This window comes from Podarcis vaucheri, assembly GCF_965113315.1.
Source record: "Podarcis vaucheri genome assembly, chromosome: 3".
NCBI classification, from domain to species: Eukaryota; Metazoa; Chordata; class Lepidosauria; order Squamata; family Lacertidae; genus Podarcis; species Podarcis vaucheri.
In genome coordinates this window covers 20,356,938-20,383,975 of record NC_138761.1, presented here as the reverse complement: position 1 = coordinate 20,383,975, position 27,038 = coordinate 20,356,938, and the positions used below count along the sequence as shown (strand labels likewise).

Below are 27,038 nucleotides of genomic sequence, written 5' to 3'. Positions count from 1 at the left end.
CATTTTCCAGTTTCTCAAAGCATTCTAGGGACTATCAACAGAGAATTCCTGCATCGCAGGGGGCTGGACTAGATGTCCCTTGGGGTCCCTTTCAACCCTAAAATTCTAAGCCTGAAGGTCACCCTGGGATTTCAGACCGGGAAATCTCACCTGCATCGTGGGAAGCCAGGGCCCTCAGCATCTTCCCAGCACTTCGGCGAATCTGCTTCTCCTCATTACACAGCATCTTCATCAGCAGATCCAGAGCACCTGTCTCTTTGAAGACACCCGTCAACGAGCCAATACTGGCATAGGCACTGAGCACATGGATGGTGTTTAGGATGGAGGACTCTGGGCCTGTAGTCCTGGCCATTTGCCGAGCAGCCCGCTGCACCAGGTTCCTGACATCAGCCTTCATCTCAAGCAGCGAGGCCTCATCCAGAGTGACGTCAGATGGGTATGTGCTAGGTGCTTTTTCTTCCTTTACCCGCTGCCCCTCAGGTTTCCTCTTGCCCAGCAGTGTGGGGCAGTTGGCATAAACCTCCTCTGCCGACATCCACATCAGAATATTCTCCGTTTTGCTCTCGGAGGAAGCAGCATTGGCGCTGTTTCCTAGGCTGTCATCCAAGCTAAGGATGCTCCAGCGAATCAAGTATTCGGTGTGGCCATCGTGGCCACGGCGCTGCCGGATTAGCTCCTCGGGATAGGCCTGCAGTTTGGGCCCAAGATGCACCAGCAGATTTCCATTTCTCCTCTCGCCCACCATGATGGAAGATATATCTGTGAACAGCGAAGGGAAGAGGTTAGGCTCCCGAGAGATATCCAGGCTAGGTGCTCCATAGTGCCATAACTAGAGGCACCAAATTGTTTTAAGTAAAAAAGTTGGTCTGGTGCAAAATGCATACAGTGGTGCCTCGCAAGACGAAAAGAATCCGTTCTTGCTGATCGGATCAGCTGATAAGCAGCTTAGCGACTTAGAAAAAGGGGGGGGGGAACCAGCAGGAACTTGCAAGACATTTTCGTCTTGCGAAGCAAGCCCATAGGAAATTTGTTTTGCGAAGCACCTCCAAAACGGAAAACTCTTTCGTCTAGCGAGTTTTCCGTCTTGCGAGGCATTCGTCTTGCGGGGCACCACTGTAACATCAAATATGACTCCTTGTACCTGTGGGGACCCCGTCATACACTCCATGCCAGACAGCACTGTGTGACATTTAATGCACATTTAGAAACATTTTGCTCCAAGCCAAAGGTTCCTATCCTTGATCACTGAAAAGCTGGCATGACCCTGAAGGACTCCTGATGTATCATGCATTATTACATTGCAAGTATGCAGGCAGGGAACATGGTTTTCATTCAGTGTTCAAAACTAGCCGGGTGCCAGGTGTGTTTTGTGACTGGTGCAGGTCCAATTTTGACCACATGGAGATTTCTGGGTGCTAGGTTGGCGACTGGGAAAAGCAAAATATCACTTAGAGAAGGACCTGGACTATTTTATTTGAAGCTTGAATTCTGGATTGTTTTATCGGATGTTGTAATGTGTTGTAAACCACTTTGAGATTTGTTCTCTTCTAATAGGAGGGAACTATATGCTGTGAATCAGGCAGCCAAGGACTATAGACGCTTCTCTTTTATTAAGAGCCTCCGCTGCTAAAATTAACAAGAGGAAAACACTCTTCTCCACAATAAAACACATTTGCTAATAAACATGGGCCACATAAAATTCACTGAGAGTTGCTGTGGTTTTCAAAGTAAAACCAGGAAACTCGTTTATAGAAACAAAAGATGAGCAGATGTCAGATCTAAAAAGAGGAGATCTGAGCAATCTTCACACTAAGAAAATCTTCTCTCCAGTCCAGGAAAAACAGCATCCCTGTACTTTATTTGATAGGATCAAGGTGAACGATTTATTTATTTATTAAATTTGTATGCTGCCCACCTAAAGATCACAGGGTGGCTGGTTCACAACATAAAATCATGCACAAGACTTTATTTCTTAAAATTTATATGCTGCTTGAAAGAAAACCTCAATACAGTTTATAAAAAAATAAAACAATAAAACAGGTTTCTGAAGAGCTTCATTCTCCTTGCCCAAACTCTTCTGCCTCCCCTGCTCTCCCTCACCAAAACCCCCACCATGCAGCAATTAGAAACTTCCAATCCTGATTTATAGTTTCATCCAGAGGCGGATCCTCTTCTGTATGTTGGCACACATTGCAATCTCTTTAGAAGAAATGGGAGGCAGCCCTCTCTGAAATTCCATCTTATACTTTTGTTGCGCAGAGCAAAAGGAAAAGCACAAACCACTCTCCCCCCAAAGTCTCTTCTTTCTCGCAGTTCAAATAAAACTGAGCAGAACTAGAGCTTTGCAAAGGTCAGAAAAATGTGTGTGTTCCTTTCTCTAATCCTCTTAGATGGAGGAGGAGAAAAATCATATCTACACTTCAGTGTTAAACAATCATTCCTTCCCCTTGGGGAATCATAGATGGGGGAGTTTTCTAGCAGAATTCTTAGTTCTCTCAAAAACTACAATTTCCAGAACTCATTGTGGGAAGTCATGACAATAGATCGCCTTCACTCATCCTTCCTAAAGCCCCACATTGCTAGCAGAGGCAGGACAAGAAAAAAGCATTATTACTTTTTACAGCATGTTCAGGTCATCTGTGATCTGCTACCCACTGATGGGAGACGGACAGTCTAGCTCCTACTGGTAAGAACAGAGACTTAGTCATGCATGCCTTAGATGCAACTTCTCCTCCTTGTGAGCCATGCTTTGCAATCTGTCAGCTGTACTGCATACTCAAGTGCTGACAGCAATGGAAGAGAGACAGACTTTGCACAGTGAAAAGAAATCAGCGGGCCTGCAACTAGGAACAAAAAGAGAAAGCAGCCGCACAGTTTAAAAGTACCGTAACTGTCTTCCAAGCACAATGACAACTTTCATTCTGGGCTAGACATTATTGCTACCAGCACCCCCAGCCCTGGATCCTCCAATATCCAACAACTAAAGAGCAAACCTGCCTCCTTCAATGCCTTCAATGATTCCACTTTCCATCATGCACTGCATATTTCCTTCTGGTGTTTGTATTTCTCTCTCTCTCTCTCTCTCTCACTTAACATGACCTTGCGGACGTCGTCCGACCAGTATTTTCTTACATCTGCTAAGCTAACACCAATTAATAATACTTCTGTGCTGGAGGCTTGGCAGACTTCTTGTCATCTGGAACAGCCTGGCTCCAAGACTGCGCTTCCATCACTCAGCATTCCACCCATGCCGCATCATCAGTGGGTTCCACTCAGTGCCAGCCTCTTACTGAAACCAGCATGGAACTTATTCCTGGACTAAAAGTAATACCGTACCAAACGTCTTCTAGCCAAATTTAAACAACTGATCAGAATACATTGCTCTATGGGGCAACTCTGCTGGACTTTGCCAGGTTTGGAAAGGAGACCTTGGGATTCAAACTGACCAGCGCCAGCCCCCACTAAAAACAATCTCTGCCTGCCTTCAAGAGATGCCCCTTCACTGGCAACGGTCTTCAGCACAGCTCTCCAAGATTAACAAGACTTTATCCCCTTTATGATGGAAACGCTGTGGGAATTACAGTTCTTTCCTTTCTTGCATGGTGGCCTGAAATACAGTGCAAAAATTACAGGAATTTTTTTTTACACTCTCTCTCCCATCAAGGGGCAGGCATTGAAACCCGGCTCATCCTTAGCTGTGTTATCACTGGAAAGTGACACAAACCTAGTTTGTGGACCTAGTGGTGTTCTTGTTGACAGCAGTGCAACGGATGCACTCATTCCAAACAGAATTATTTTACTTCTGAATCTGATTGTTTGCTCACACTCTATTTCCAAGCAAGTCTGCCAAGGCTCACATTTCAAAACATTTTTTTAAAAATCCTCAATTTCACAGGACTGCAAATTAGCCTATCAGCGCATTTAAAGCAGCAGAACTTCCCTAAAGCCATGTGTCACAAGAACATTAGTTTTCTCCCATCAGTTTCAAGAAACCAGTAGGTACAACAAACCGCTTGCATCAACCAAATCATCACACAATGAGAAACACTCACATGTGCTTTATGAGCCTGCCTCCTGTCATGTGAACTTTGGTGCTAAGGTTGTAAGATTAGACAGTTTCAAATGCAAAGGACAAGCTGGAAGCTGTGGCGCTAAGGTGACATGTTTTGAAATATCCCTGAACTAACTGATAACATGACAAAAAAAAGAAACTGACTTTGAATATGAACTGGAAAGAAGAAGAAAAGCCCAATATTTGCTTCTAAGAGTTAATAAACCATGACTTTCTTACATTTCATTTTTTATTTCTTATTTTATTTAAACTAGATAAAGGGGGGAAATATTACATCTCTGCAATACAGAATATAAGACAAAGTCTCTCACCATAGAGGGGCTAGAAAACAATAAACATTCAAATGCGAAATTTATCAGTCCAGAGATGTATAAACAATATGAATGTACTTACAGGGGTTTAAGAGAGGACATAATAACCAGATATAATACTAACCAAAACCTTTGGGAAAACTTCCATGACAGTTGACAATGTTTCTAATTATTGTCATTTTATATATTTAAATCTTTGGGTTTTTTAATGTGCTGGTTTTGAAACAAACCACACAGATAGGACGTATAGAAACTGAAGCAAATACCATGTAGCTAAAATCAGTGGGCAAAATCATACTGTGTCCATCCACCAGCAAAATGGGTACCAATGGCAAAAACGACTCTCCCTCACCCCTTCACCTGCCCCTAAAATCTGCTCCCAAATGCTGAAGGACCCTCTGAAGAAGATTGGGGTGAGGGGAAGTATGTTCACAAGACTCTGGCTATTGTCCAATGACAATAGTTTAAATGGGAAGTACAATACCGCCATTTGATTGTTTGTGGAAGCGTTTGGCTTTGTCATTATAAAAAGATAGTATGTATTTTCAAATTTTGTAACATTTGAAATTATATTTCCTTCTTGTGAGGTGTAGAACATTTTTTAATTGTTTTATACCCCACCCAAGATAACATTTAACACTTTTCCTCCCATAGATTAACCTATCCTTTTCTTAATCTTGATTTTCCAGCTCCTGTAAATGATTCTAACCATAAAAATGAAGTGTTCTGTTAGGAATCTGAGATAAGACACATATACAATGGAAGTGTGGATTTAGATTATGCTCACAGTAAAAGTCGCCAAATCTTTTACTGTTGCATAAGTAAGAGACACAGCAAACAGTGCTGGAGAAAGTTATACACAGAACAGGAAGTTTTAGCCTGCAGGTTTTTCAGCTACAGATATATACAGATACAGAACATCTCTGTTGCTCTAATTACAAGGCTTCAACCGCAGTAGAATAAGCCCACACCTTACGCAGGGGTCATGTTCTGGGGATTGCTCCTAAAGCCAAAATCACATAGTCAAAACACATTGGATTCATTGATGGGTGGGGCTGCCAATGTGTGCCCCCTTTCCGCCCTCTTTTTTTTAAAAAAATGGCCAAGTATGTAAATGCGCACAAGTTAAATGTTTGTAAGTTGCGGGCTTACTGTACTAAGGACAACTAAAACTAGCTGACATACATTAATCACCGTGATATAGCTACAGCTCAGAGCCATTACCACAGCAACTGGCTCATTTGGCCTTGCACCTGTGATAACCTCGCCCATCAGGTGATTTATAATCAAGCTATTCCAACATTTTCTTCTTTCCATTACTTTGTATCTTGCCGACATAAGCTTGCGCATCCATTTGCAATGTCCCATAAATGTTACAACGGAAGAAGTCTTTCCCTCTGCTTTTATTTCCGTTCAGACCATTACTTAATAATCAACTTTTAATCAAATAGAGTAACTTAATCTTGGAGTAACAGTCTTTGAGAAAGTTCTAGCCAGCATGAACATGGAAAATTATTTTGCTTGTCTAGCACCAAGTGTATTTCAAATTAACACTGGAATCCTGAGGGATGAATTCTAGGTGCTACTTCATCAGATATATGAGTCAGAACCTATTCTCTGGCATCTAAGGAATATACACTTAGTAATACATCTGATGAAGCAGACTCTCGCCTATGAAAATTCATGCAACAATGACCTGTTACTCCATAAAGTGCAGCGCTGGGAGAGATTCTGTTGCAGCACCGGTGCATGGGCTTAAATCGAGGCAATTTTAAAGCAGTAATGTAAATTGCTGTAAAAATACTGATTTAAAGTTCCCCACTCAGCATTTCCTATCACAGTCCACACTGATAGCATGTTATGACATTTAAATCACATTCATGCACAATAAGCAAAGCCTTTATACTATCTAAAAACATTTTATCTGTCACACCGTACACATCAAAGGATACTAAGGCAATTTATCTGTGGGTGAAACACCCCAAACTATCCAGCACATAATGGAAAGAAGAGATTCTCCATATGACGAAAAACCACACACTCATTTGGTCAAGAATAAGTCAGAAATGCTACTAATGAGCCACTCATTAACAAGAGCCATAATGCTTGCTCTCAGAAGTCAAGCACTTTCCTCCTTTTGCGCGGAAGAAGCCTCAAACTCATTTCAGGAGAGGTCCCCCGAACCAAGTTCTATGTGAGAAAAGTACAATTTGCTCACTGAAACGTCACTACGACCCACATTTCCCATCCGTACAGGCCCTTCGGACTGGACGTCGGGACGTTTTAATTGCACTCGGATTTCTTCTTGGAGCAGCAGTTCGCGAGCCAGCGCGGGAGATACAGATGCGTGTGCGTGTGTGAAATACGTTATTGGGATCGGTTCCCTCCTACCTATACTTGAGGCGGTCCGATTTCAATCAATGCATCCGACGGAGGAGGGTCGTCCTGTTGTTTCTCTCCCCCCCCCGCCCCCTTTCATATAAGGTACAGTGGTACCTCAGGTTACGTACTTAATTCGTTCCGGAGGTCCGTTCTTAACCTGAAACTGTTCTTCACCTGAAGCACCACTTTAGTTAATGGGGCCTCCCGCTGCCGCCACGCAATTTCTGTTCTCATCCTGAAGCAAAGTTCTTAACCTGAAGAACTATTTCTGGGTTAGCGGAGTCTGTAACCTGAAGTGTATGTAACCTGAGGTACCACTGTACAGGCTTTGTCGCCCGTTTAATCCACACGGCCGCTGGTCTCTCTGGAGCTTTCGGACACGCGCTCCCTTTCGGCCGCCTCCATTCAGAGGAATCCCCGCGACACCCCCAGCGGCGGGCAAGTTCCCCTCACGAGTCCCTCGACTGAAGCCCCTGTGGGCAAGCCGGGCTCCCTCCCCACCAGGGAGGCGGCGGTGCGGAAGCGAAAGAGAAAGGAGCACAAAGAAACTGAGCGGCGGGATGAAGCTCCCCGCCCAGAAGGGCCGCGGGGCGACACAACGTGGTGCTGGGGAAGCGCCCTGGCTCGCCTGACGCTGAGGGCCCCTAAGCGGAGACCACCCTAGAAGGGGCCTGCTGAGGGGAATGAGCCCCGTCCGGCGCCCAGGGAGCCCCGTTACCTGCCCAGCCAAGCACCGAGGGCGACGCCGCCGCCACTCCTCCTCCTTCTCCGCCGCCGCCTCCTCGCCCGGCCACTCCAGCAGCTCCACAAGTTCCGGGTCACCAGGGCGCATGCGCCGGAAGTCGCGCGTGCGTAAGCCCTTTCCCTTCAGCTTTAACGCCGCCGGCTCCTCTAGTCTACGAGGGCCTGCGAGGGACAGTTCGGACGCCGCGAAGTCGCGCGCTGCTGTGTATGTTTGGTCGCTATATGGAGTGCCGAGTGAATGGCAGCTGCAAGCAAAAAAGCGTTCTAAGTGTGTTTTTAAAGTGCTATGTACAACGTGGCACTAGGTGGCGACGGCGAGCCTTATGGAAAATTCATTGTCAGAACTTTTTAAATATGTCTGTAGATTCCACCTGAGCAGTCACTGCTTAGCTGGCGACCCCGCCTGCAGCTGAGCCCATTCTGACTCCTTTAGTTATTTAATCTAGCATTTGCACCTGCCGGATAACAAGCCCCATTGAGAACACCGGCACTTGCTGCTGAACAAACGTGCATTATTTTTTATTATTATTATTATTATTATTATTATTATTATTATTATTATTATTAATAATAATAAAATGTGTTTAGTCTCTTTATCTTGCGCAGGGCAGCCCAAATCGACTTGCAACCAGACAAGCAAACAGCACCTACACAGAGCACACAAATAGATACATAAAAACCAAGGGGTGGGGGGAAGAAATACATTAAAAAATAAATTGGCTGGATGCCAATCCTGGATGGGTTGCACATCTCCTGAACATAGCTGTCAACTTTTCCCTTTTCTTGCAAGGAATCCTATTCGGAATAAGGGGAACATTGACAATTATGCTTCTGAAGAAGCAGGTTCGCAATCTGGAGGTGCTATTGGATCCAACAACTCTCCCTGGAGGCTCAGGCGGTCTCAGGAGCTATGGGTGTCTTATCAGCTGCGGATGGTTGACAGCTGCAGCCATTTCCAGACCAGGAAAGCCACAGCAGGTCATGCGTTTTACTTTTTGTTTGTTTTTATTAAATTTCTATACCGCCCTTCATCTGTAAATCTCAGGGTGGCTCACAGCACAAAAATACAAGATTAAAAACACAAAATGTACGTAATAAATCCAAAGAGATTTTTCTACCCCTAAGATACAGAGTCTCCCATTTTTATCTGCATGCAACTCCTTGGCAAGCTGGTGGTCTGTGTTGACCTCCCAGTGAGAGATCTCCCAAGCCCTTTTCTCCCTAGCTTTACATACACTGCTTGTATTTAATAACATAAAATGAAGCTACTGGATCAGCCCAATGCCCATCTACAGTGGTACCTCGGGTTAAGTATTTAATTCGTTCCAGAGGTCCGTTCTTAACCTGAAACTGTTCTTAACCTGAAGCACCACTTTAGCTAATGGGGCCTCCTGCTGCCGCCGCGCCGCCAGAGCACGATTTCTGTTCTCATCCTGAAGCAAAGTTCATAACCCGAGGTGCTATTTCTGGGTTAGTGGAGTCTGTAACCTGAAGCGTATGTAACCTGAAGCGTATGTAACCCGAGGTACCACTGTAGTTTCAGCATCTTGCTCTCACAGTGGCTGACCCGATGCCTGTGGGAAGCCTGCAAACTGAACATGAGCACAGCAGCACTCTGCCTACCTGTGCCTCCTAGCAACTGGTATTAGCTCTATATTGATTAGAACAGCAGTCACTATCAGATTCATGCAAGCTTTATTTGCTCAGCTTTAAGTGCTTTCATTAGATTGTATAGACCAACTTGGCCAGAACAAGGCTAAAGCGCAAACTCGGTTCTTCATTTAATTTTGTTGTAATTTCAAATGACATGAAGGATTGTGTATTTGCCACCTGTGCTAATTATTAGCGTCTTTATTCTAAGCATTTACAGAGTATCCTTCCTCTATGACTACAAGCAACTTTTTGAATATATAAGTACTGTACAGTGGTATTGGAGCCTCAGCTTCAGGATCTGTCCTTCCAGTGAGCACTCAGGGCTGATTTCCTTAAGAATGCATAGGTTTGATCTTCTTGTAGTCCATGGGACTCTCAAGTATACCACTTCAAAATTTATTTATTTTACTGTGCAAGCAGCTCATACATTTTTTTTTAAGAAATGAAAAAGGGCAGGCCCTAGAATCCAAGAGCAAGAGCAAATTTCAGTTCATTAGGGATGAGAGCCCGTGGGGAAAAAATGCTGAGAAGGGCAAAACACCACCCCTCCACCCAATTATAATTATTTTATTATTTTATTATTTGTACCCCAGCCACTCTCGGCAAATTACCGTATTTTTTGCTCTATAAGACTCACTTTTTCCCTCCTAAAAAGGGGAAATGTGTGTGCGTCTTATGGAGCGAATGCAGGCTGCGCAGCTATCCCAGAAGCCAGAACAGCAAGAGGGATTGCTGCTTTCACTGCGCAGCGATCCCTCTTGCTGTTCTGGCTTCTGAGATTCAGAATATTTTTTTTCTTGTTTCCCTCCTCCAAAAACTAGGTGCGTCTTGTGGTCTGGTGCTTCTTATAGAGCGAAAAATACAGTATCTGACAAACACTCCCACCTCCCTGTTTGCATCACAAAAAGACACACAATTTTGGGGACCTGAATTTGCTAGTGATAACATGCAGTTTGGCTCTTCTTCAGAGAATCAAATTCCCTCTCCCCTCTTCACCCTGCAATAAATTATGACGGACAAGACCCCTTCATATATATCTCCACCAGTTCCAAGATGCATACGATCTCTGTCCAATGCAAAAAGGGCTAGGAGTGTTGCTGGTGATGTTGGGGGCTCTCTTCATTTTTGGCTTGTGAATATCCCAGAATTTTGTGAGCATCCCCCATTTTGTTTCCCGTTTCTGAATTCCTGAGGCAACACTGAGGACACAAAGTCTGTGCACAAAATGATACATTTATTGAAAGAGTATTTTTTTTTAATACAAAAGAAAGCTCTGTACATAGTACTGCGATTACAGTCACATCCTTCCAGAAACACAACCCTGGAAATTAACTCCACACGCACAGCCACTCACGCACACACACGCATACGCACACACACACAAAACCCCAAAACAATCTGTAAAGTGTGAACTAGAAAGGTCACCACACAATAAATGCCATTTCATCCCTGATAAGTGTTCTTACAAGTCAACACTTTAAATTACATGCAACATTAGCGTTTAACCTGCAGGTGCTTTTCGTAGCCAACAAAACTTCCTAAAATTCGGGGGGGGGGGGACGGACTACAGATTAAATGGAACAAGATCCTCCGCACTTGAAATCGGGCAGGGGTGGGGTGGGGGTTTCTGGAAGAATTTTTTTTTGGGGGGTGGGAACCTACATCCAATCAGTTTGGTTTCTCATCCTATTTACTGTAGCAGGCATCTTTTGAGTCAGCAACATTAGAGAAAAACGGCTTTGCCGATGTTCCTCTACCCAAACATATCCATAATCATTTACCACAAACTCCCTCTTGATACAAATATATTCTTCATACATTCCCCCTTTACCCTTACCAAGTCCTAAGAGTGGTTTTTTGGGGGGAGGGGGATGAGTCACCTGTGGCGCTCCAAATGCTGGACTCCAATTCTCATCACCAGCCAGCCCGCATGGCCAATTGTCAAGCATGATGGGAGTTGTAGTCTAGCAACTACTACAGGACCAGAGATTTCCCACCCCCCATTAGTGGGAGAGTGCAAATGACCGTTTACCAACATGCCACCATGTGCAACTGCCTGGAGGCCGGTAATTTGTTATTATTGGCCACGTTAAGCACCCTTTACCACTCCCCCTCTACTCTCAACTCCTGACCAAATACAAAAGGCTAGTAAAATTCTCATCACTTGGCAGGTCTACACAGTCCACCAACTTGCCAAGGAGTTGCATGCAGATAAAAAATGAGCTATTTTTACCCATTACATCAGATTCCCTTGAACTCCTTGCGCTTCACCAGAATGGGCTGGACCAAATTCTCATAAGGATCTCTTAATTACTGGAAGTAGGTTATTTTTTTCCCTGAATGCATTTGTGGCATCCATGTCTTTTAAGGATAAAATATTTTAACCATGGAAGGAGTGTTTGGCTCAGAGCTTAATAGAAGAATGTAGTGCACGTCTCTAGGGCGAGGCTGGAAGTTGGAAGCACACCAGGACATTGGAATTCAAGGGTCAGTCTTGCTCAGGCCAAGAGAACCAAAGGATGGTTTCCTGGACTCATGACATCCCAAGGTGGAAAATGGGAGACTTAAAAGAATAAGGTTACCTTGGATCCTCTTTAGGACCTCATCTTCCAGTACAGAAACATGGTTTCCCCTCCAGTTGCTAGAGTCCATAAAATGCACATTGGCTGAAGGCTAATCAACACATGCACCAAAAGCAAACAAGCATTGTATCTTCAAAGACTGGACTCAAGCCCACTCAAGTTGGCAGGTACATAGAAGAGAAAAATCAAGGTGCTAGTTGAATGGCAGGAAGATGCAAAAATTAAACTCAGTGATACTTAAGATGTTAACTAGATGTGCTAGATAGGCACATCTTTAACCTTTTTAACCGGGGCAATAACGCAGTTATCTCACCATTGACCAACAGTCTGGTACTATAAAAGGTTAAAGATGTGCTTGTTTAACATAGTAATTAATAATCTAGCTGTCACTTACAATTTTCACTTTTATAAAGCCAACTAAATTTTGGTTTCGCACACCTGACAAAATGGGCCTGAGTCTAAGAAACCTTGTGCTGTAGTAAATCCGTTGGTCTCTTGCAGCAAAAACAACCAAGAGTCTTGTGGCACCCTCAAAGACTGACTTGAAGAGAGGTGGTAGAACAAACTCTATTCCTTACGCTGCAGTAGGGGGGATACAATTTTTGAATGCTTTCTGACATTTACAATCCTAGCATACCAGGGAAGAAATTGTGCTAATTCTGTGTTTTGAGTGGAGACTTTGTTTCTTAAGGGAGTATTGAGAAATGTGAGGCACCCCTTGCAGCCAGATGTTACACAGTCCATTTTACCAAAAGACATAAGCGGGTGTGAGTGAGCTGGGCTTAATTTCCACAGTATGGTCAACTCCATTATTATTATTATTATTATTATTATTATTATTATTATTATTATTATTTAAATTTGTATACCACCCTTCATCCATAGATTTCAAAGGAAGCAAAGTTGGGAAAGGGGAAAATAAACCTTAAAAAGAAAGTCTCCCTTCCTCCACTGTCAGGACCTTCCCATCAAGCTTGACCCAAGTGCTTGAGGCAGGAGACCAGCTTAAACGCTAATGTTCATGGAAGAAATTTCATAAAGGTGACAATACAAATTTAAAAGGCCCCTTTCCTCCTCCCCACCCCATGGCCCTTTCTTCCCCACCCACCCGCTCCCCAAGTACAAACCCCATGAAAACTGTACAGGAGCCAGACTTTAATTCCTTTGAGAATTACATAAATACTGAGTTTAACATTTAGAAAAATAAAGTCCTTTCCCGCCCCCCGAAGGCTTCTTTTGTCTTTTTTTAGTTTAAAAAAAAGGTTACAGCAGCTGCTTCCTTTCTCTAAAAGTCTGCAGCCTCCTTGCTCCAAAGTAGGCCTGTGTCTGTCTGTGTGTGTGTGTGTGTGTGTGTGTGTGTGTGGAAGGGGGATGACGAATTCCTTTCCTGCGCCACTTTCGGATTGGTTAAAAGGAAGTGCATGATTGTGTGGCAAGAAAACTATCCAATGGCAGAGTGCTTTCCCCAATGGGATAGCTTCATCACATGCACACCCCTCCCATTGGTAGCACAACGCCCTTCCTGGTCTCCCTTGCAGCTATTCCCTTTTTGTTTGTTTTTTTTGCATTTGCTGACCCCGAACCACGGATCTACACGATAAGGAATTTTCTAAAGCACAAAGACCTGGTGGCGGCTGTCACCTTACTCATCCGGCGCTGCCTTTCTCCTGCAGGGGAGGTGCGTTCCCACCACTCTTGAGTCCTACCCAGTCCCAGCTGAGGACGGCAGACTCGGAAGCAGCAGGTGCAGAAGCGCTTTCAAGGGGACAAATCATCTTGTTTTCGGGGCTACCTGGCCAGGGTTGGGGTGAGAGGTCTCAAATTGTGGGCACAACAGTCTTGGGAAGGCCTGTGGAGTTCAAACTTACAAAAATATAGCTTTCCCTCTGCTTCCGACACTGTTCCTTTACACCCTTCTCCCCAATTACTTAGAAAAAGGACAGCGGCTCATCTCATCGACCTTCTCAAGAGGAGCAGCCTCTGCAAAAACGAACAAAGCTCGCCCGAGAGGATGCATCCGTCGCAACGATGGGGCTTAAGGGTTGCTGGATAGGACCCAATGAAGTGGGCAGGGCGGTGTTTAAAAGTGCCCTGTCTGGCAGTGAAATGTGTCCGCTGCCTGCTCACACACCCCTGCAGCATGTACTCCTAAAGCCGGTGGGTTCTCACCAACCAAACACAAGCTTCAAGGGAAGGAACGGTTCCAGGGTTGCCGCCAATGTGCTCTTGCCTCTCCTCACCCACCCACAACAGAGCCTAAGGAGAAGGAGGGCACCGGCGGGAGCGACCCCTCTTTGCAAGCCAAGCGTAAGAGGAAGGGTCGCTGTGCAGAGGCCAGGCCACAACGCATCACTGATTTGCTTGAAGGCACATTGCTGCAAGCCAGCTGGACAACCTGAACCTGGGGTGATGGGGGTGGGGGGGTGAGGGGGAGAGAGAGAGAGAGATGACCCTTTGCTCCAGCATAGGTTAAAAGTGAAAATAAAATGACAGCAGAAACGAGAGACTCCCTTTTGGATGACGATGGCTTCAGACCCTTCTGCGTTCCAGCTTATCTCCCTGCCACAGTCTTGGCTGCTCAGGCTGGAGACTGTGAGCTGAGGAAGTTCGTGGACACGCTGCGGAGAGGGGGAGAAGGAACTCCCGCTCTGGCGATGACGACAGAAGAAGGGTTGTTGTTTTCCCCTATATATTATATACACATGGCAGAGTAAAGTTCCCCTACCCTCGAGAGACACGTTTCTTTGGCTGGAGTGAGGAGGGGGAAAACAAAACCAAACAAACACACACACACACACAAATAAAAGCACTGTATATGCAGCGTCTAAAGGTAACAAAGCAAACTGCCCGCCCCCGCCCCCCCTTACAGCTCAGGCTCAGCTCCCTGCCGCTGGCCTCAACAGCCACTTTAATATGTGTCTTGAGTGTGTGTGTGTGTATTTGTGCGTGTGTGTGTCGGTGTGAAGTGTTGAGAGAAAAGGAAAGAAAACGTGAAAAAGGCAACAATAAATAAGTGACAGAGTCCATAGAAAAATAGGGACCGCAGAGATCCTGGTGCAGTTTTGGGGAGCGCCGCAGGTCCTTGAGCCACGCACAGGCCTCAAAAACTGGAGGCAGCCACTGCAGGTTTGGGTGCCAGGGACACACCTTCTCCTCTGTCTCTCTCCTTCCGCCCCCCAGGTTCCCCCTCCCGCCCCCCGCCCTCCAGAGTTGCTCAGTCACTCTTGGAGCTATGCGACGTGTCCAAGTTGACCACTTGTAGCTCTGTCAAGCTGGTGCTGCTGCTGGACTGCTGCCCGATTACGGCCATCTGCGGAGACAAAAGAACGAAGGAGAACTGTTAAGCAAAGGAGCGCTTGCCTTCAAACAGCACATGCTTATTTTACTTATCTCGATCCTACATTTATATACCACCCCTCCCTCTCCCAAGGAATCCAAGGCAGTTAAAAAAAATATTAATACTAAAAACGATTAAGTCATACATAGTTGGCTGCAGGCTGTGATGGTGAATTTGTCTTAAGAGTGTAAGAATGAGGTGTGCCTTCATCTAGAAAAGAAGATTTTGAACGCAGGTTTCAGAAGATCGGGAAACACTGGCTTAGGAAATGAATTTACGTGATGGCCTCAACTGTCACAGGACAGACTGGTTGTCTGATGCAATCACATGAAACACACCATTTGCTTCTAATTTCACATGGTTCTCTCAATATTTCACCATATGGAGGTACACATATTAAAGTGGTCAGAGAGGAATATACTTGGATTTGTTTTACTTAAAGGTGGTGTTTTCTTGTATGAACAGGATTCAGAGCTGGTTCAGACTATCAAATCTCAAAGCCCCTTCTCTTTAGCGTGGGCTGAAATTACACCAGAAAGCGTCTAACTAACCATAGTTTCCTGTTCTGTCCAAACCAGCTGCAGAACAAGTCAGGATATTAGACCATTTTGAAATTGGTTTAAGATCCTGATTTCTTCCAATGCTAGTAACCATAGTTTCACAGTTTGGATGAAACGAAAAGCTAAGTTAATTAGGGATTTCCTAATTTAATCATAGCTTGATGACAAAGGATAAGCGAAAGGACTACAAAGCTTGTGTGTGTCTCAGGATAATAGTAAGTCAAGATACGATCACACAAATATGATGCACTCATCAAAACATGAAGAAAAAACAATCAATATGATCAAGGGGATGAAACAACTACCCTATGGGGAAAAGTTACATAATTTGGGGCTTTTTACTTTTAGGAAAAAAGGCAAGTAATGAGGGATATGACAGATGATGTATGCTGAGAAAAATGTAGGAAGATAAGCTTATATCCCACTCCCAGAATATTATAACTCAGGGCCATGCAATGAAGCTTAATGTTGGAAGATTGAGGACAGAGAAAAGAAAGAACTTACACAGCACATAGTTTAACTGTGGTTTGTAGCTGCCAGACACTCCAAGAGCAGTAAGCCTAGAACAAACCTTGGTTTTCTCTTTCTTTATTTGGAGTGAGATAAATCACAAACCCAGGCCTGACTGTAACACTTAGCTCCTGGCAGTGTAGCAGCAGGAGTGGGGAGTGAAGCAACTGTGATTGTCTAATTGTTGCATTAGCACACTTGCCTTTTCACACTAAGCCATAGTTTGGCTTAGTGTTATGTGCGAACCAGGCCATTGTCTGCTTCCATCCCTAGGAGTCTTGAAGCTTGAATGAAACAATAGGGAAATGCAACAAAATGGGACCGCTGCAATTCAGTACACAAGGCAACTTGGGAAACAGACCTGGGGAGCTGTGTATCTTGCTATATGTTCAACAGGGTGCAAAGAAAATTACAGCCAGCCTTACAGCACAATCCCGTTTCCTCAGAAGCACAATCCCTTAAGGTTCAATAGGACTGCTGTCCCAGTCTGGGGGAAGTTTAAGTCTACTTAAATGGTGAACCAACCTGGTGAAGCTGGACAGCTGAGACTGGGATTTGAACTGTTCCTGATGGTGCTGTCAGGAACACCTGAGGGACTCCACCTGCCAAAGAAAAAAATCACAAGTGTGCCATTAGCCGCTATCCAAAACTAACAGCGCCAGCAGCACCACCTTCAAATGATCCAGAACAATTCAGGTGTAATCATAGTGGCGTAAACGATAATAAACCCAGAACCAATATCATTAAAGCTAGAAACAAAACGAGCCATTTCAAAGAGCGCAAGCAATGTTCTGTTGAACAAAAGCTGTCCTAAACATGCTTTATAAAAGCAGTGGTCACCAAATCTCCTGCTGAAATACAGGATGGAGGCTCACTGAAATAGAAATGTGTATATATTTCAATAAAGCTAAAGTATTAAAATATATAAAGCAGCTCCACTGGTCTGTTGTTGTTGTTTAAAAAAACTCAACAACTTTTCTCTCCCGATTTTCACTGTTTCAAATATGGCAACCCTACTTACTAGGAAGCAGCTCTGACAAGTCTCCAGCAGAGGTCTTTCTTACAAACTGGGACCTGAGTTCCCTACAGATAACTACAAATCTGGGACCTTCAGCAAAACATGCACTCTGCCACTGAGCTATGCATCAAAGACATGCAGCTGCTCCTGTTCACCCTTCTCAAATCTTCCTCTCTGGAATTATCCTCATATCTCTTTCCAAACCCAAGTGTAACTTACCCTGAGCAGGTGTAACTTAAATAATCACACATTCTTTCCTGCATATTCCCTTGACTCCACTTTCTTCCCCTTCCTCTGGTTCAAATTTTAGATTGTAAGCTCCTCAGGGCAGAGTGCTGTGCTCTTCTACTTGGTAAAACACCATGCACGTCACTGGTGCTATCTATCTATCAATCATCTATCTATCTATTCTGCCATGTGTTAGGTTCCTCAGAACATAGATAGATAATCTATGTTCTGAGGAACCCAACACATGGCAGAATGAAGATCGTTCACTCTTTCAGAAACACCATTGTGCATCAGGGAAGACGGATTTCATCATGAGCTGAGCAAGACACAACAGCTCAGCCCCACACCCTTCAGACGATTTTGGGGAGAGCTGTCATTCTAACCTAATCGCATACACCAAGCAACACCTGCTCCTGTACTAGATTGACACATTTTATTTCGAGAATGTTCCGCAAGCTGCTTTGAGAGCCCTCTGAAGCTACAGAAGTGCGATATGAGCATTCTACGTAAAGGAAAAGCCCGCCTCCAGTCTTACCCTGATCCTGGACCTGGCCGTGTGAAACCTGCATTGCAGATGGTGCCTGGGAGAAGGCATTGAGAACTGCAAGGCCACCATCTGTCAGGCCTGACGTAGGCGCGTACATCACTGCGTGAGGACTGGGGTACATCATATGGCCGCCTACGGTGGTTGGCACGGACGAAGTCATGATTGTAGCTGGCAGGGTCACTGGCAAAAGAAAGGAGGGGCAAGGCACAATTGTTCATGTACGGAATAACGGCGGCCAGAATTTTAGTAACAAGAAATTGGAATAACACAACAATACCCAACACAGAAGATTAGCAAATCCTAATGGTAGAATACCTGCAGCTAGCGAAAGCGACAGGAAGAGTAAGAGGCCAATCAACACAAAAAGTCCATAAGGATTGGGGAATCGAATATTTAGAAAACTATGGAATAAAAGGAAACATATTGGCAGAATTAGACTGATCCCTGAATTGTATAAATATAAGTTCGTAGGGAGGTAAAAAGAAATAATCTAAGAAATATGTAAATGTGTGGTATAAAGTAATGGATAAAGTACAGTGAGATTAATTGGAAGTCAGTTATAAATTATTTCTCTATATGTTTTATAATTGTGTTCGGTATGAGGAGTATGTATGTGTGTGTGTGTGTGTGTGTGTGTGTGTGTGTGTGTATATATATATATATGCTTTCGTAGATTTTCACGGGTACAGGAATGCAGGTTTTGGTGTCTTCGGGTGTCTTCCCGTATATATATATGCATGCATATATGCAAGCAGACACCCACTAGATGGCACTAAAGTAACACTATATTAGAACAAATACTTTCCTCTAAGTTTCTTAGGCATTCTCCTACCCAGCCTATCAGCACCGACTAGACAAGGGTCTGCTGAACTCGAAGGAGACAGTGACCTTGCAAGCAATGATATACTTTTGCGCAGAGCAGTGCTTGGGACAAGAATGATCTTTAGAAGAAGCTCCGATTGCAGGGAGCTGCGCAAGCAAAGGGGGGGGGGGGAGCTCAGGTGCCTCTGTAACAGCACTCAATAAGCCCAGGCAGGGCACACAGACTGCAAATCTACACAACCGCAAGTCAGAACCAGCAGGTTCAATTGAAAGGATGTAGTTGTGGGTGAAAGGAAAGCCTTGCAAGGCCTAGAACAAGCATGGGGCAGATTTATCCTGCCACCTCATTTCATCCAGACCACATGGGTAGCTGGAAGACTCCATGTTTGGGTAACAGACTTTGCTAGGTGTGGGGAGAGAGAGAAAACCATTAGGGTCACAGTTCTTCAAGCTTGGGTCCTCCTTGCGCACTGTTTGACTACAACCCCCAGCATCCCCTACCAGCTCAGCTGCCGGTCATGGATGATGGGAGTTGTAGTCCAATGACATTCAGGGAAGCAAGGCTGAAGAAAGCCACTTTGGGCATCAACCCCTTCCCTGCTCAGCCTCTGCCCTGGATAAAAAGGTAAAGGTAAAGGTACCCCTGACCATTAGGTCCAGTCGTAACCGACTCTGGGGTTGCGGCGCTCATCTCACTCTGTGGGCCGAGGGAGCCGGTGTTTGTCCGCAGACAGCTTCCGGGTCATGTGGCCAGCATGACTAAGCCGCTTCTGGTGAACCAGAGCAGCACACGGAAACGCCGTTTACCTTCCCGCCGGAACGGTACCTATTTATCTACTTGCACTTTGACGTGCTTTCGAACTGCTAGGTTGGCAGGAGCTGGGACCAAGCAACAGGAGCTCACCCCGTCGCAGGGATTCGAACCGCCGACCTTCTGATCAGCAAGTCCTAGGCTCTGTGGTTTAACCCACAGCGCCACCCGCGTCCCCTTTAAAAAAAGGTAGGGTTGCCATATTTTGAAGAGCAAAAAGGGGGACACATTTGCCGACTTCTGCTTCTAACTATAGATCACAAAGACGACTCTCATTTTACATACCCATGAAAAAGAGGACATGTCCTGGAAAAAGAGGACATATGGCAACCCTAAAAGGCCTAGGTCTAGGTTGGGGAGGGAAGGGGTTCTTAGACAGTGGAGCCCAATAGCACATGCTCCCCCCACTGGTCTCTCCTGATTGGCTGGGAGGTGTTTCAAACAACAGCAATCCACTGATAGGAGAGGCAGAGATCAGCTGACTGGTGACCACAGAAACCAGCAACCAAGGGATGGAAGCCCAGGGGTACTAAGGCAGGACGGCCACACGTTGTTGTGGTTGTCTTCCGTGAGTCAATGGCCCTGGTAGAAATGGAAGTTCCCCATTCCCTACCTAGAGTTATGTGGCAGCAAGAGATTTGGTGGCTGCTTACCTGTCCCGCTGGAAGAGGTCTGGGTGAGGTCAGTACTGCTGTCAGTTGTGGGAGACGTTTGCTGATGCACCTGGATGGCTTGCACGGGAACCTGCTGAGCCACGGCTCCACCTAGGAAGCAAGACGGGGACCGTTTAACTCCTAAACTCGACTTAGCGCCATTCAGCCCATTGACAAAGTTCACCTTTCCAGAGCTAACAAGGCAACATATAAATTACATCAACAGCAACTTCTTTTTAAACTGCTTGGTTTTGTGCTCCATTGTTGTTGTTGTTGTTGTTTGAAAGGGTGCTGGTTTTGACCTTTAAAGCCCTATGCAGCCTAGGACCCACGTACCTATGGGACCACCTCTCCTGGTATGCCCTGCAGAAGACCTTAAGGGCCACAAATGACAACATTTTGGAGGTCCCAGGTTGCAAGGTGGGTAGATTGGTCTCAACTAGGGCCAGGGCCTTTTCAGTAAAGGCCCCGACTTGGTGGAATGCTCTGTCACAAGAGACAAGGGCCCTGCGGGACTTGGCATCTTTCCGCAGGGCCTGCAAGACAGAGCTGTTCCGCCTGGCCTTTGGTTTGGACTCAGTCTGACCCTTATGTTGCCCTCCCCTTATGGTCTTGATCTATCGGGTACTTTTAAAATGAGGCTGCATTTTAAATTTTTTCCCCTCCCACCCATTATGTTTTTACTGTGCTTTTATTGGTGTTAGCTGCCCTGGGCCCGGCTCTGGCCAGGGAGGGCAGGGTATAAATAAAATTTATTTTTATTTTTATTATTCATTTTACTCAACTTGGTACAAATTTATTTATTATGAGGCAATGGAAAAGCATGGTTATAGGCTACCAGCAACATGCAGGGATCTACAGAATGATATTTTTGTTCTACAGATGAAGTGGTTTGGCTTATCAATGCAAATGCTTATAAGTTTTTTTCTTTATGTATGCTCCTGTGTGGGGAGAGGATATGTTTATTGTTATTCTGAGAATGGAGAATAAAATGGGTGCTAATGTGTTGTTGTTGTTTTTAAGAAAGGCTATCCAATTAACAGAGCCACTGGCCCAAAATTCATAAAATCAGAGTTGGAAGGGACCCAAGGGGTCATCTAGTCCAACCCCCTGCAGTGCAGGAATCTCAGCTAAAGCATCCATGGCAGATGGCCATCCAACCTCTGCTTAAAAACCTCCAAGGAAGGAGAGTCCACCACCTCTCATGGGAGTCTGTTCCACTGCTGAACAGTTCCTACTGTCATAAAGTTTTTTCCGAATATTTAGTTAGAATCTCCTTTCTTGTAACTTGAAGGCAATGCCTTGAGTCCTACCCTCCAGAGCAGGAGAAAACAAGCATGCTCCCTGTTCCATATGAAAGGAATTGCAAAAAAGTTCAGTCCATCCTAGGTAAATTAAGATTTCAGAAAGCTCTGTAAATTTCTGTCTTTTAATATTTAATAAAACACATGCATATACAAAACTGGTCCTAAAATTTTAGTATAAAACAAACAAGAAATATAGAGAGGTATAATAATAATAATAATAATAATAATAATAATAATAATAATAATAAGGTGGTGTCTGATTCTATTAAGCATCATCATTCCCACTGCAAAAAAAGATGCCTGGACATTGTGGTGACTGTAACCTAGGTTTAACGTGCCATTTGGCAATTAATAATAATAATTTTATTATTTGTACCCCACCCATCTGACAGGGTTGCCCAGCCACTCTGGGCAGCTTCCAACAAATATGAAAGCATAATAAAGCATCAAGCACTAAAAACTTCCCTTTACAGGGCTGCCTTCAGATGTCGTCTAAAGTCGTATAGTTATTTATCTCCTTGACATCTGATGGGAGGGTGCCACTACCGAGAAGGCCCACTTTCCTGGTTCCCTGTAACTTCACTTCTCGTAGTGAGAGAACTGCCAGAAGGCTCTCGGAGCTGGACCTCAGTGTCAGGGCCTTATATATTAACTTATATATCTGAGTTTCTAAACCTGTTCGAAAGTAAATGAGCAAGGCGAGAAGTTCCTAAGCGAACTGCAGCTACAAAGATGCGCCGACGACTAACACACCCTCCCACAAGGGATTTCAAGATGAGGCCGTGCTTGCTCACTCATGAAACTCTCTCGCCCTACAGGTCTGCTGCCGACAGACACACACACTGTGCTCTGGGTAAGCGCGTCTGATCACACCTGGATGCCTGGTTCTCAGCGACAAGACTGCGTCCTGCCCCTTTGTTTCCAGCTCTCCTCCACACCTGGGTACCAGACTTCCTTTTTTTAATAAAAATTTTATTCAGATTTCACAAAAATTTTTAACAAACACAGCAACACAAACAAACACAAAACTAAACAAAAAAAAACCATGTATAATTTCAAATCCTTATTTTCATATAACTTATTTCCCAGCAGACTTCCAGCCCCCTCCCGCCATCTGCTCCTTCTGGCCAAACCATGCCAAATTCTGATGGGGCTGAGGGACCCATGATACAGCTGGGAAAGTCACTGAGAGGTATGAAGACATCCATGAACACTTTGTTCCGTAGCAACCGATTTCGAAAGCTACAATATGTTTGGCCATGGAGGTTCCATTGAGCTACCATATTTTTCGCTCTATAAGATGCACTGTTTCCCCTTCAAAAATTAAGGGGAAATGTGTGTGCGTCTTATGGAGCGAATGCAGGCTCCTTGGCTTCAGCGATAACAACGCAAAGTCTCCGAAGCGCAGAGGGAGAGCTCCCCCCGAGTTCTGGAGGCTTCGCGTTGCTTTGGCTGAAGCCGCCTGAAGACTCCGGAGTGCAGCGCAAACTCCCGCTGTGCTGTGGGGGCTTCAGGCAGCTATCCGCAAGCCTTCAGAGCGCAGCAGGAGTTCCCACCGGGCTCCGAAGGCTTGCGGATAGCCGCCTGAAGCCCCTAGAGCGCAACAGGAGAGCTGCGCAGCGCCCCTTCGGTGAAGCGGGAGAAGAAATGGGAGGGGCTCTGTTTCTCCTGCCGCTTCGCTGAAGGGGCGCTGAGCAGAGAGGGGGAGAATTTTTTTTTCCTGTTCTCCCCCTCCTATGGTCCAGTGCGTCCTATAGAGCGAAAAATACGGTATCTTGGTTGAGAGCCACAAATTTGCTGAAGCCCCTTTAAAAACCGCTCGAGCAACTGGCCATTAGTATACATTATGGCTCTGAAGTTCATTTTACACTGTCAGGACGTAGGACCATGTGTATTTTGCACAAATGTTTTTTTGGGGGAGGGGAAATATTCTCCCCCCTCCACACCACATACACACAGAACCTTGCAACCTGCATACATTCATGCAGTTTAATAATATTTGGATATGCATGTGCATTCTGCACAATTTATTATTCTGCTGTTGTAGGGGAAAGGATAGCAATCTCCAGGATTGATTCAAAATCCTGTTCAACTGCAGCCCTATTCCTTCCCAAGTCCCAAGTCCCCCCCCCCATTTCATCAAGACTGATGCATTTCCAGCCCTCTTCTTGCAACCTTGAGTGCTAAAATATTTAAGATGAAAAGCTGAAATTCCCAGGAGAGTGAATACTTATTTTCTGCGCCTGCATGCCATGACTGCAGCAGAAAGGAATACAAACAGCCCTGCTTGGAAACCTATTATATGCAATTCCTTTGCTCAGAACAAGAACATAAAAAGAGGTGTCGGAACTGAATATTTTTAACTTAAGATTTCAATTCTAAGCATTTTAAATTTAAGAACTAGCGCCAGGATCAAGATAGCTCATTGAGGGACATATACTTTTAAAATAATTTATGCCAACTTAATGATGCCATGGGGACGCGGGGGGTGCTGTGGATTAAACCACAGAGCCTAGGACTTGCCGATCAGAAGGTCGGCGGTTCGAATCCCCGCGACAGGGTGAGCTCCCATTGCTCGGTCCCTGCTCCTGCAACTTCCGGGGGGAAGGTAAATGGCATTTCCGTGCGCTGCTCTGGTTCGCCAGAAGCAGCTTAGTCATGCTGGCCACAAGACCTGGAAGCTGTACGTCGGCTCCCTCGGCCAATAAAGCGAGATGAACACCACAACCCCAGAGCCAGCCACAACTGGACCTAATGGTCAGGGGTCCCTTTACCTTTAATGATGCCATGACCTACAGCAATTAGTCGCAGGAGAAGTCCAGACTGGCACACGCCAAGGCATTGGACACCCCCCCACACACACACTTTCCTTCTGAAGAGAAGGGTGGACCAGTGATTCACACATTTGGGGTCCCAAGCAATGGGGTTAGGCAAGCAAGCAGCGCACTCCTGAGAGTAAGCTGGGTCTGTTAGACCCTGAGCATCTGGCAGCAGCTCCTTGGAGACAAAGGTGAGCTCTACCCAGCCGGTCCAGGCCCACGTGCCTCCCTGGTTGCTGCAGAAACAGCAGTATCAGGAGGCGGGGAAGGGGATATTCAGAAACAACTACGCATCCCTCTCATGCATCAGAGCTCAGCACTTCCATCCCATTCCTCTTCACCCTGCCAAGAATCTTCCATGGGGCTCATGACACACAGGCCACATGCAATAAACACGAAGCAGCTAGGATAGCTCAGTTTGCAGAGCATGGGACTCTGAACCTCAGGGTCTTGGGTTTGAGCCCCACACGGGGCAAAAAGATTCCTGTATTGCAGGGAGTTGGACTAGATGACCCCCTGCGATCCCTTTTCAACTCTGTGATTCTATTATTTCTATGAAGAAAGCACTCAGATCATCTTTGCCCCGGATTAAAGCAACACCTGTGTTGTATTGGGGGGGGGGGGGAGTGTCACATACAAAGAACTGTCATCCTGTTTGTGCAAGGACTTCCACTGCAGCCCCTCTCCCCACCATGTGCCCTCCAAATCTGTTCTGGGGGCTCCCCTACCCCTCTGCAGTGGATCTGTAGGGGTCGCAGGGAGGAGAGAAGGAGGAGGGAAAGTTTGACAGCACAAACAGAAGTCCTTGTGCAAGCGGGACTACTTCCTAGGTCAGGGAGGCAGGAATGTCTGAAAACACAGACACACAAGCAATCCATGTTGAACAGTGAGAGGGGGCACAGAGCAGGTTTCTACTCATACAATGATCTGCTACGTTCCAGCTTGTCTTATTTCCCCATCGGCACTCCCACCCCACGCGGTATACAGGATGTTTATATCTTAAGAAATATTTATGCATACTACCCTAACCAAGAAGATTCTGCTGATCTACACAGCAACTTGAAACTCTTGTGCACACAAACCGAGCAGCGGGAGGCCAAGGGAAAAAGGCGACCGGCCTAAAATTTCTAGAAAAAGCATTCAGCTGGCTATTGTCATTTCAGCATGACCTGTGTGGACATTTGCTCTTTTCAACCGGGCACATTGGGAAGGACATACAGGTCTTCCATCGTTCAGCTTTGTGGACTTCATGATGCCTGTGTGTGTGTGTGTGTGTGTGTGTGTGTGTGTGTGTGTGTTTTCAACCTATTTTAAGCCAAGTCTTCCATCCAGCTCCAGTCTTCCTATGCCAGCACTACCCAATCGGCAAGTAGCCTCCAGAGACAGCAGTACCGCTTTCAACGGAAAGGTGAAAGGTAGTAAACTGTTCTATCTGATCCTCTCTCCCATTTCTTTATTTTATTTTTTTTTAAAAACAGAAAATCATAAGGAGGCTTCCTACAAGATGTCTGAGAGCACAAAAGGAGCGTTTATAGGACAGCATATCACTGAAAGAGCTGGAAGTCGGGCGTGAACAATCTTTTTGAGGCTGGGGGCTGCATTTCGCTAGGGAGAGGGGGGAACGTGGTATGGATGCAGTGTGTCCACTGTGGCTGTTGGGGCAAAGCAAAAAGTGTACAGGGCACCCCTTCTTTCTCCCACCGTTCATTCATTCTCTCTCTCTTCTTGCTTGGGAGAAGGGTAAAATGAAGGCTGCAACATGCCTGCCACAAGTTGCCCGCCAGAGCTGAAAGAGGTTGTTTTCCCGCCCACACTATTCTGTATAGAAATAAGGACTTGCTTTTGCACTGACACTTGGCTTCAAAGTTGCAGGCTGACTTCAGACTCAACGGTCCACGGCCTGAACCGAATGGAGACTGGGGGGTGGGGTGGGGGAGAAACATGCAATGGGTTTTGTCAAGCACAGAGTAGCTGCTTCTAAATTCACAGGAAACGATTACACAACCAAGAATCAGAGGGCAGTTCCACGGAAGGTGTCGCAATGCAAACTGGAGTTCCTACGGGCCAAAGCGAAAGCAAGTTTCCGAGCGGTGTGCCCTCACCCCAGCCGACTGCATAAATCGCCTCAGCAAGAGCCGAATTTCATACGCCATTATTCTGCCCAATCGCCAGGTTCTTTCCTTGTGGTCTTCTCCAGATTAGCCTAATCCGATTAATTACACCACTTTGAAGATATAACCGGCTCGGCGGCGTTCTCCTTTTCCCAGTTCAATCTATTACAGCGACTAAGTTATCAGTCCCCAGGGCGCACTACCGCGAGCGAGCAAAATGCTCTGCGCCTCCAACCACAACTGCAACCTTGTCTTACGGCAGAAACAAGCTGACCCCTTTCCACACGACAGCTCCAACCACATAGGGAAGCAGGCCGTCCTGCCACGTGGTAGGCCGAGCATCAACACATATTTTCTGCAAACGCTAAAATATATGGGGCAGAGCGGGCACAGTAGCAGTTGGCCCAGTGTGTCTGTGGAGGCTACAGGCTGCATACCCTCCAAATGTGTCCCTGTTTTCCAGGGACAGTGCTGGAAAATCAGTGCTTCAGATTTGATCCTGGAATGTCTCTATTTCCCCCACAAGTGATGCCACAGCCAAGCTCAAGGAGGCTAGCGCTTGTCCTGAGAA

The 27,038-nt window shown here is 45.6% G+C and overlaps 2 protein-coding genes across 3 annotated transcripts in view; both read right to left on the bottom strand.

The window, feature by feature from the left end:
• Window positions 1-7,580, bottom strand: part of LOC309529317 (cullin-9-like) — a 59,452-nt gene extending 51,872 nt beyond the window's left edge. Inside the window, exons 1-2 of the mRNA XM_082217179.1 lie at window positions 7,484-7,580; window positions 151-759 (exon numbers count right to left, since the gene is read on the bottom strand). Coding sequence (XP_082073305.1) covers window positions 151-745 — 595 coding nt within the window. The 5' untranslated portion in view covers window positions 746-759; window positions 7,484-7,580. The remainder of the gene's footprint in view (window positions 1-150; window positions 760-7,483) is intronic.
• A 2,797-nt stretch (window positions 7,581-10,377) lies between these two features.
• SRF (serum response factor) overlaps window positions 10,378-27,038 on the bottom strand; it is a 74,153-nt gene continuing 57,492 nt past the window's right edge. For both annotated transcript variants that reach the window (XM_082217618.1, XM_082217619.1), the window contains 4 exons: window positions 20,231-20,341; window positions 17,933-18,124; window positions 16,677-16,753; window positions 10,378-15,054 (listed from right to left, as the gene is read on the bottom strand). In XM_082217618.1, the coding sequence (XP_082073744.1) occupies window positions 14,959-15,054; window positions 16,677-16,753; window positions 17,933-18,124; window positions 20,231-20,341 (476 nt within the window). In that variant the 3' untranslated portion in view covers window positions 10,378-14,958. The remainder of the gene's footprint in view (window positions 15,055-16,676; window positions 16,754-17,932; window positions 18,125-20,230; window positions 20,342-27,038) is intronic.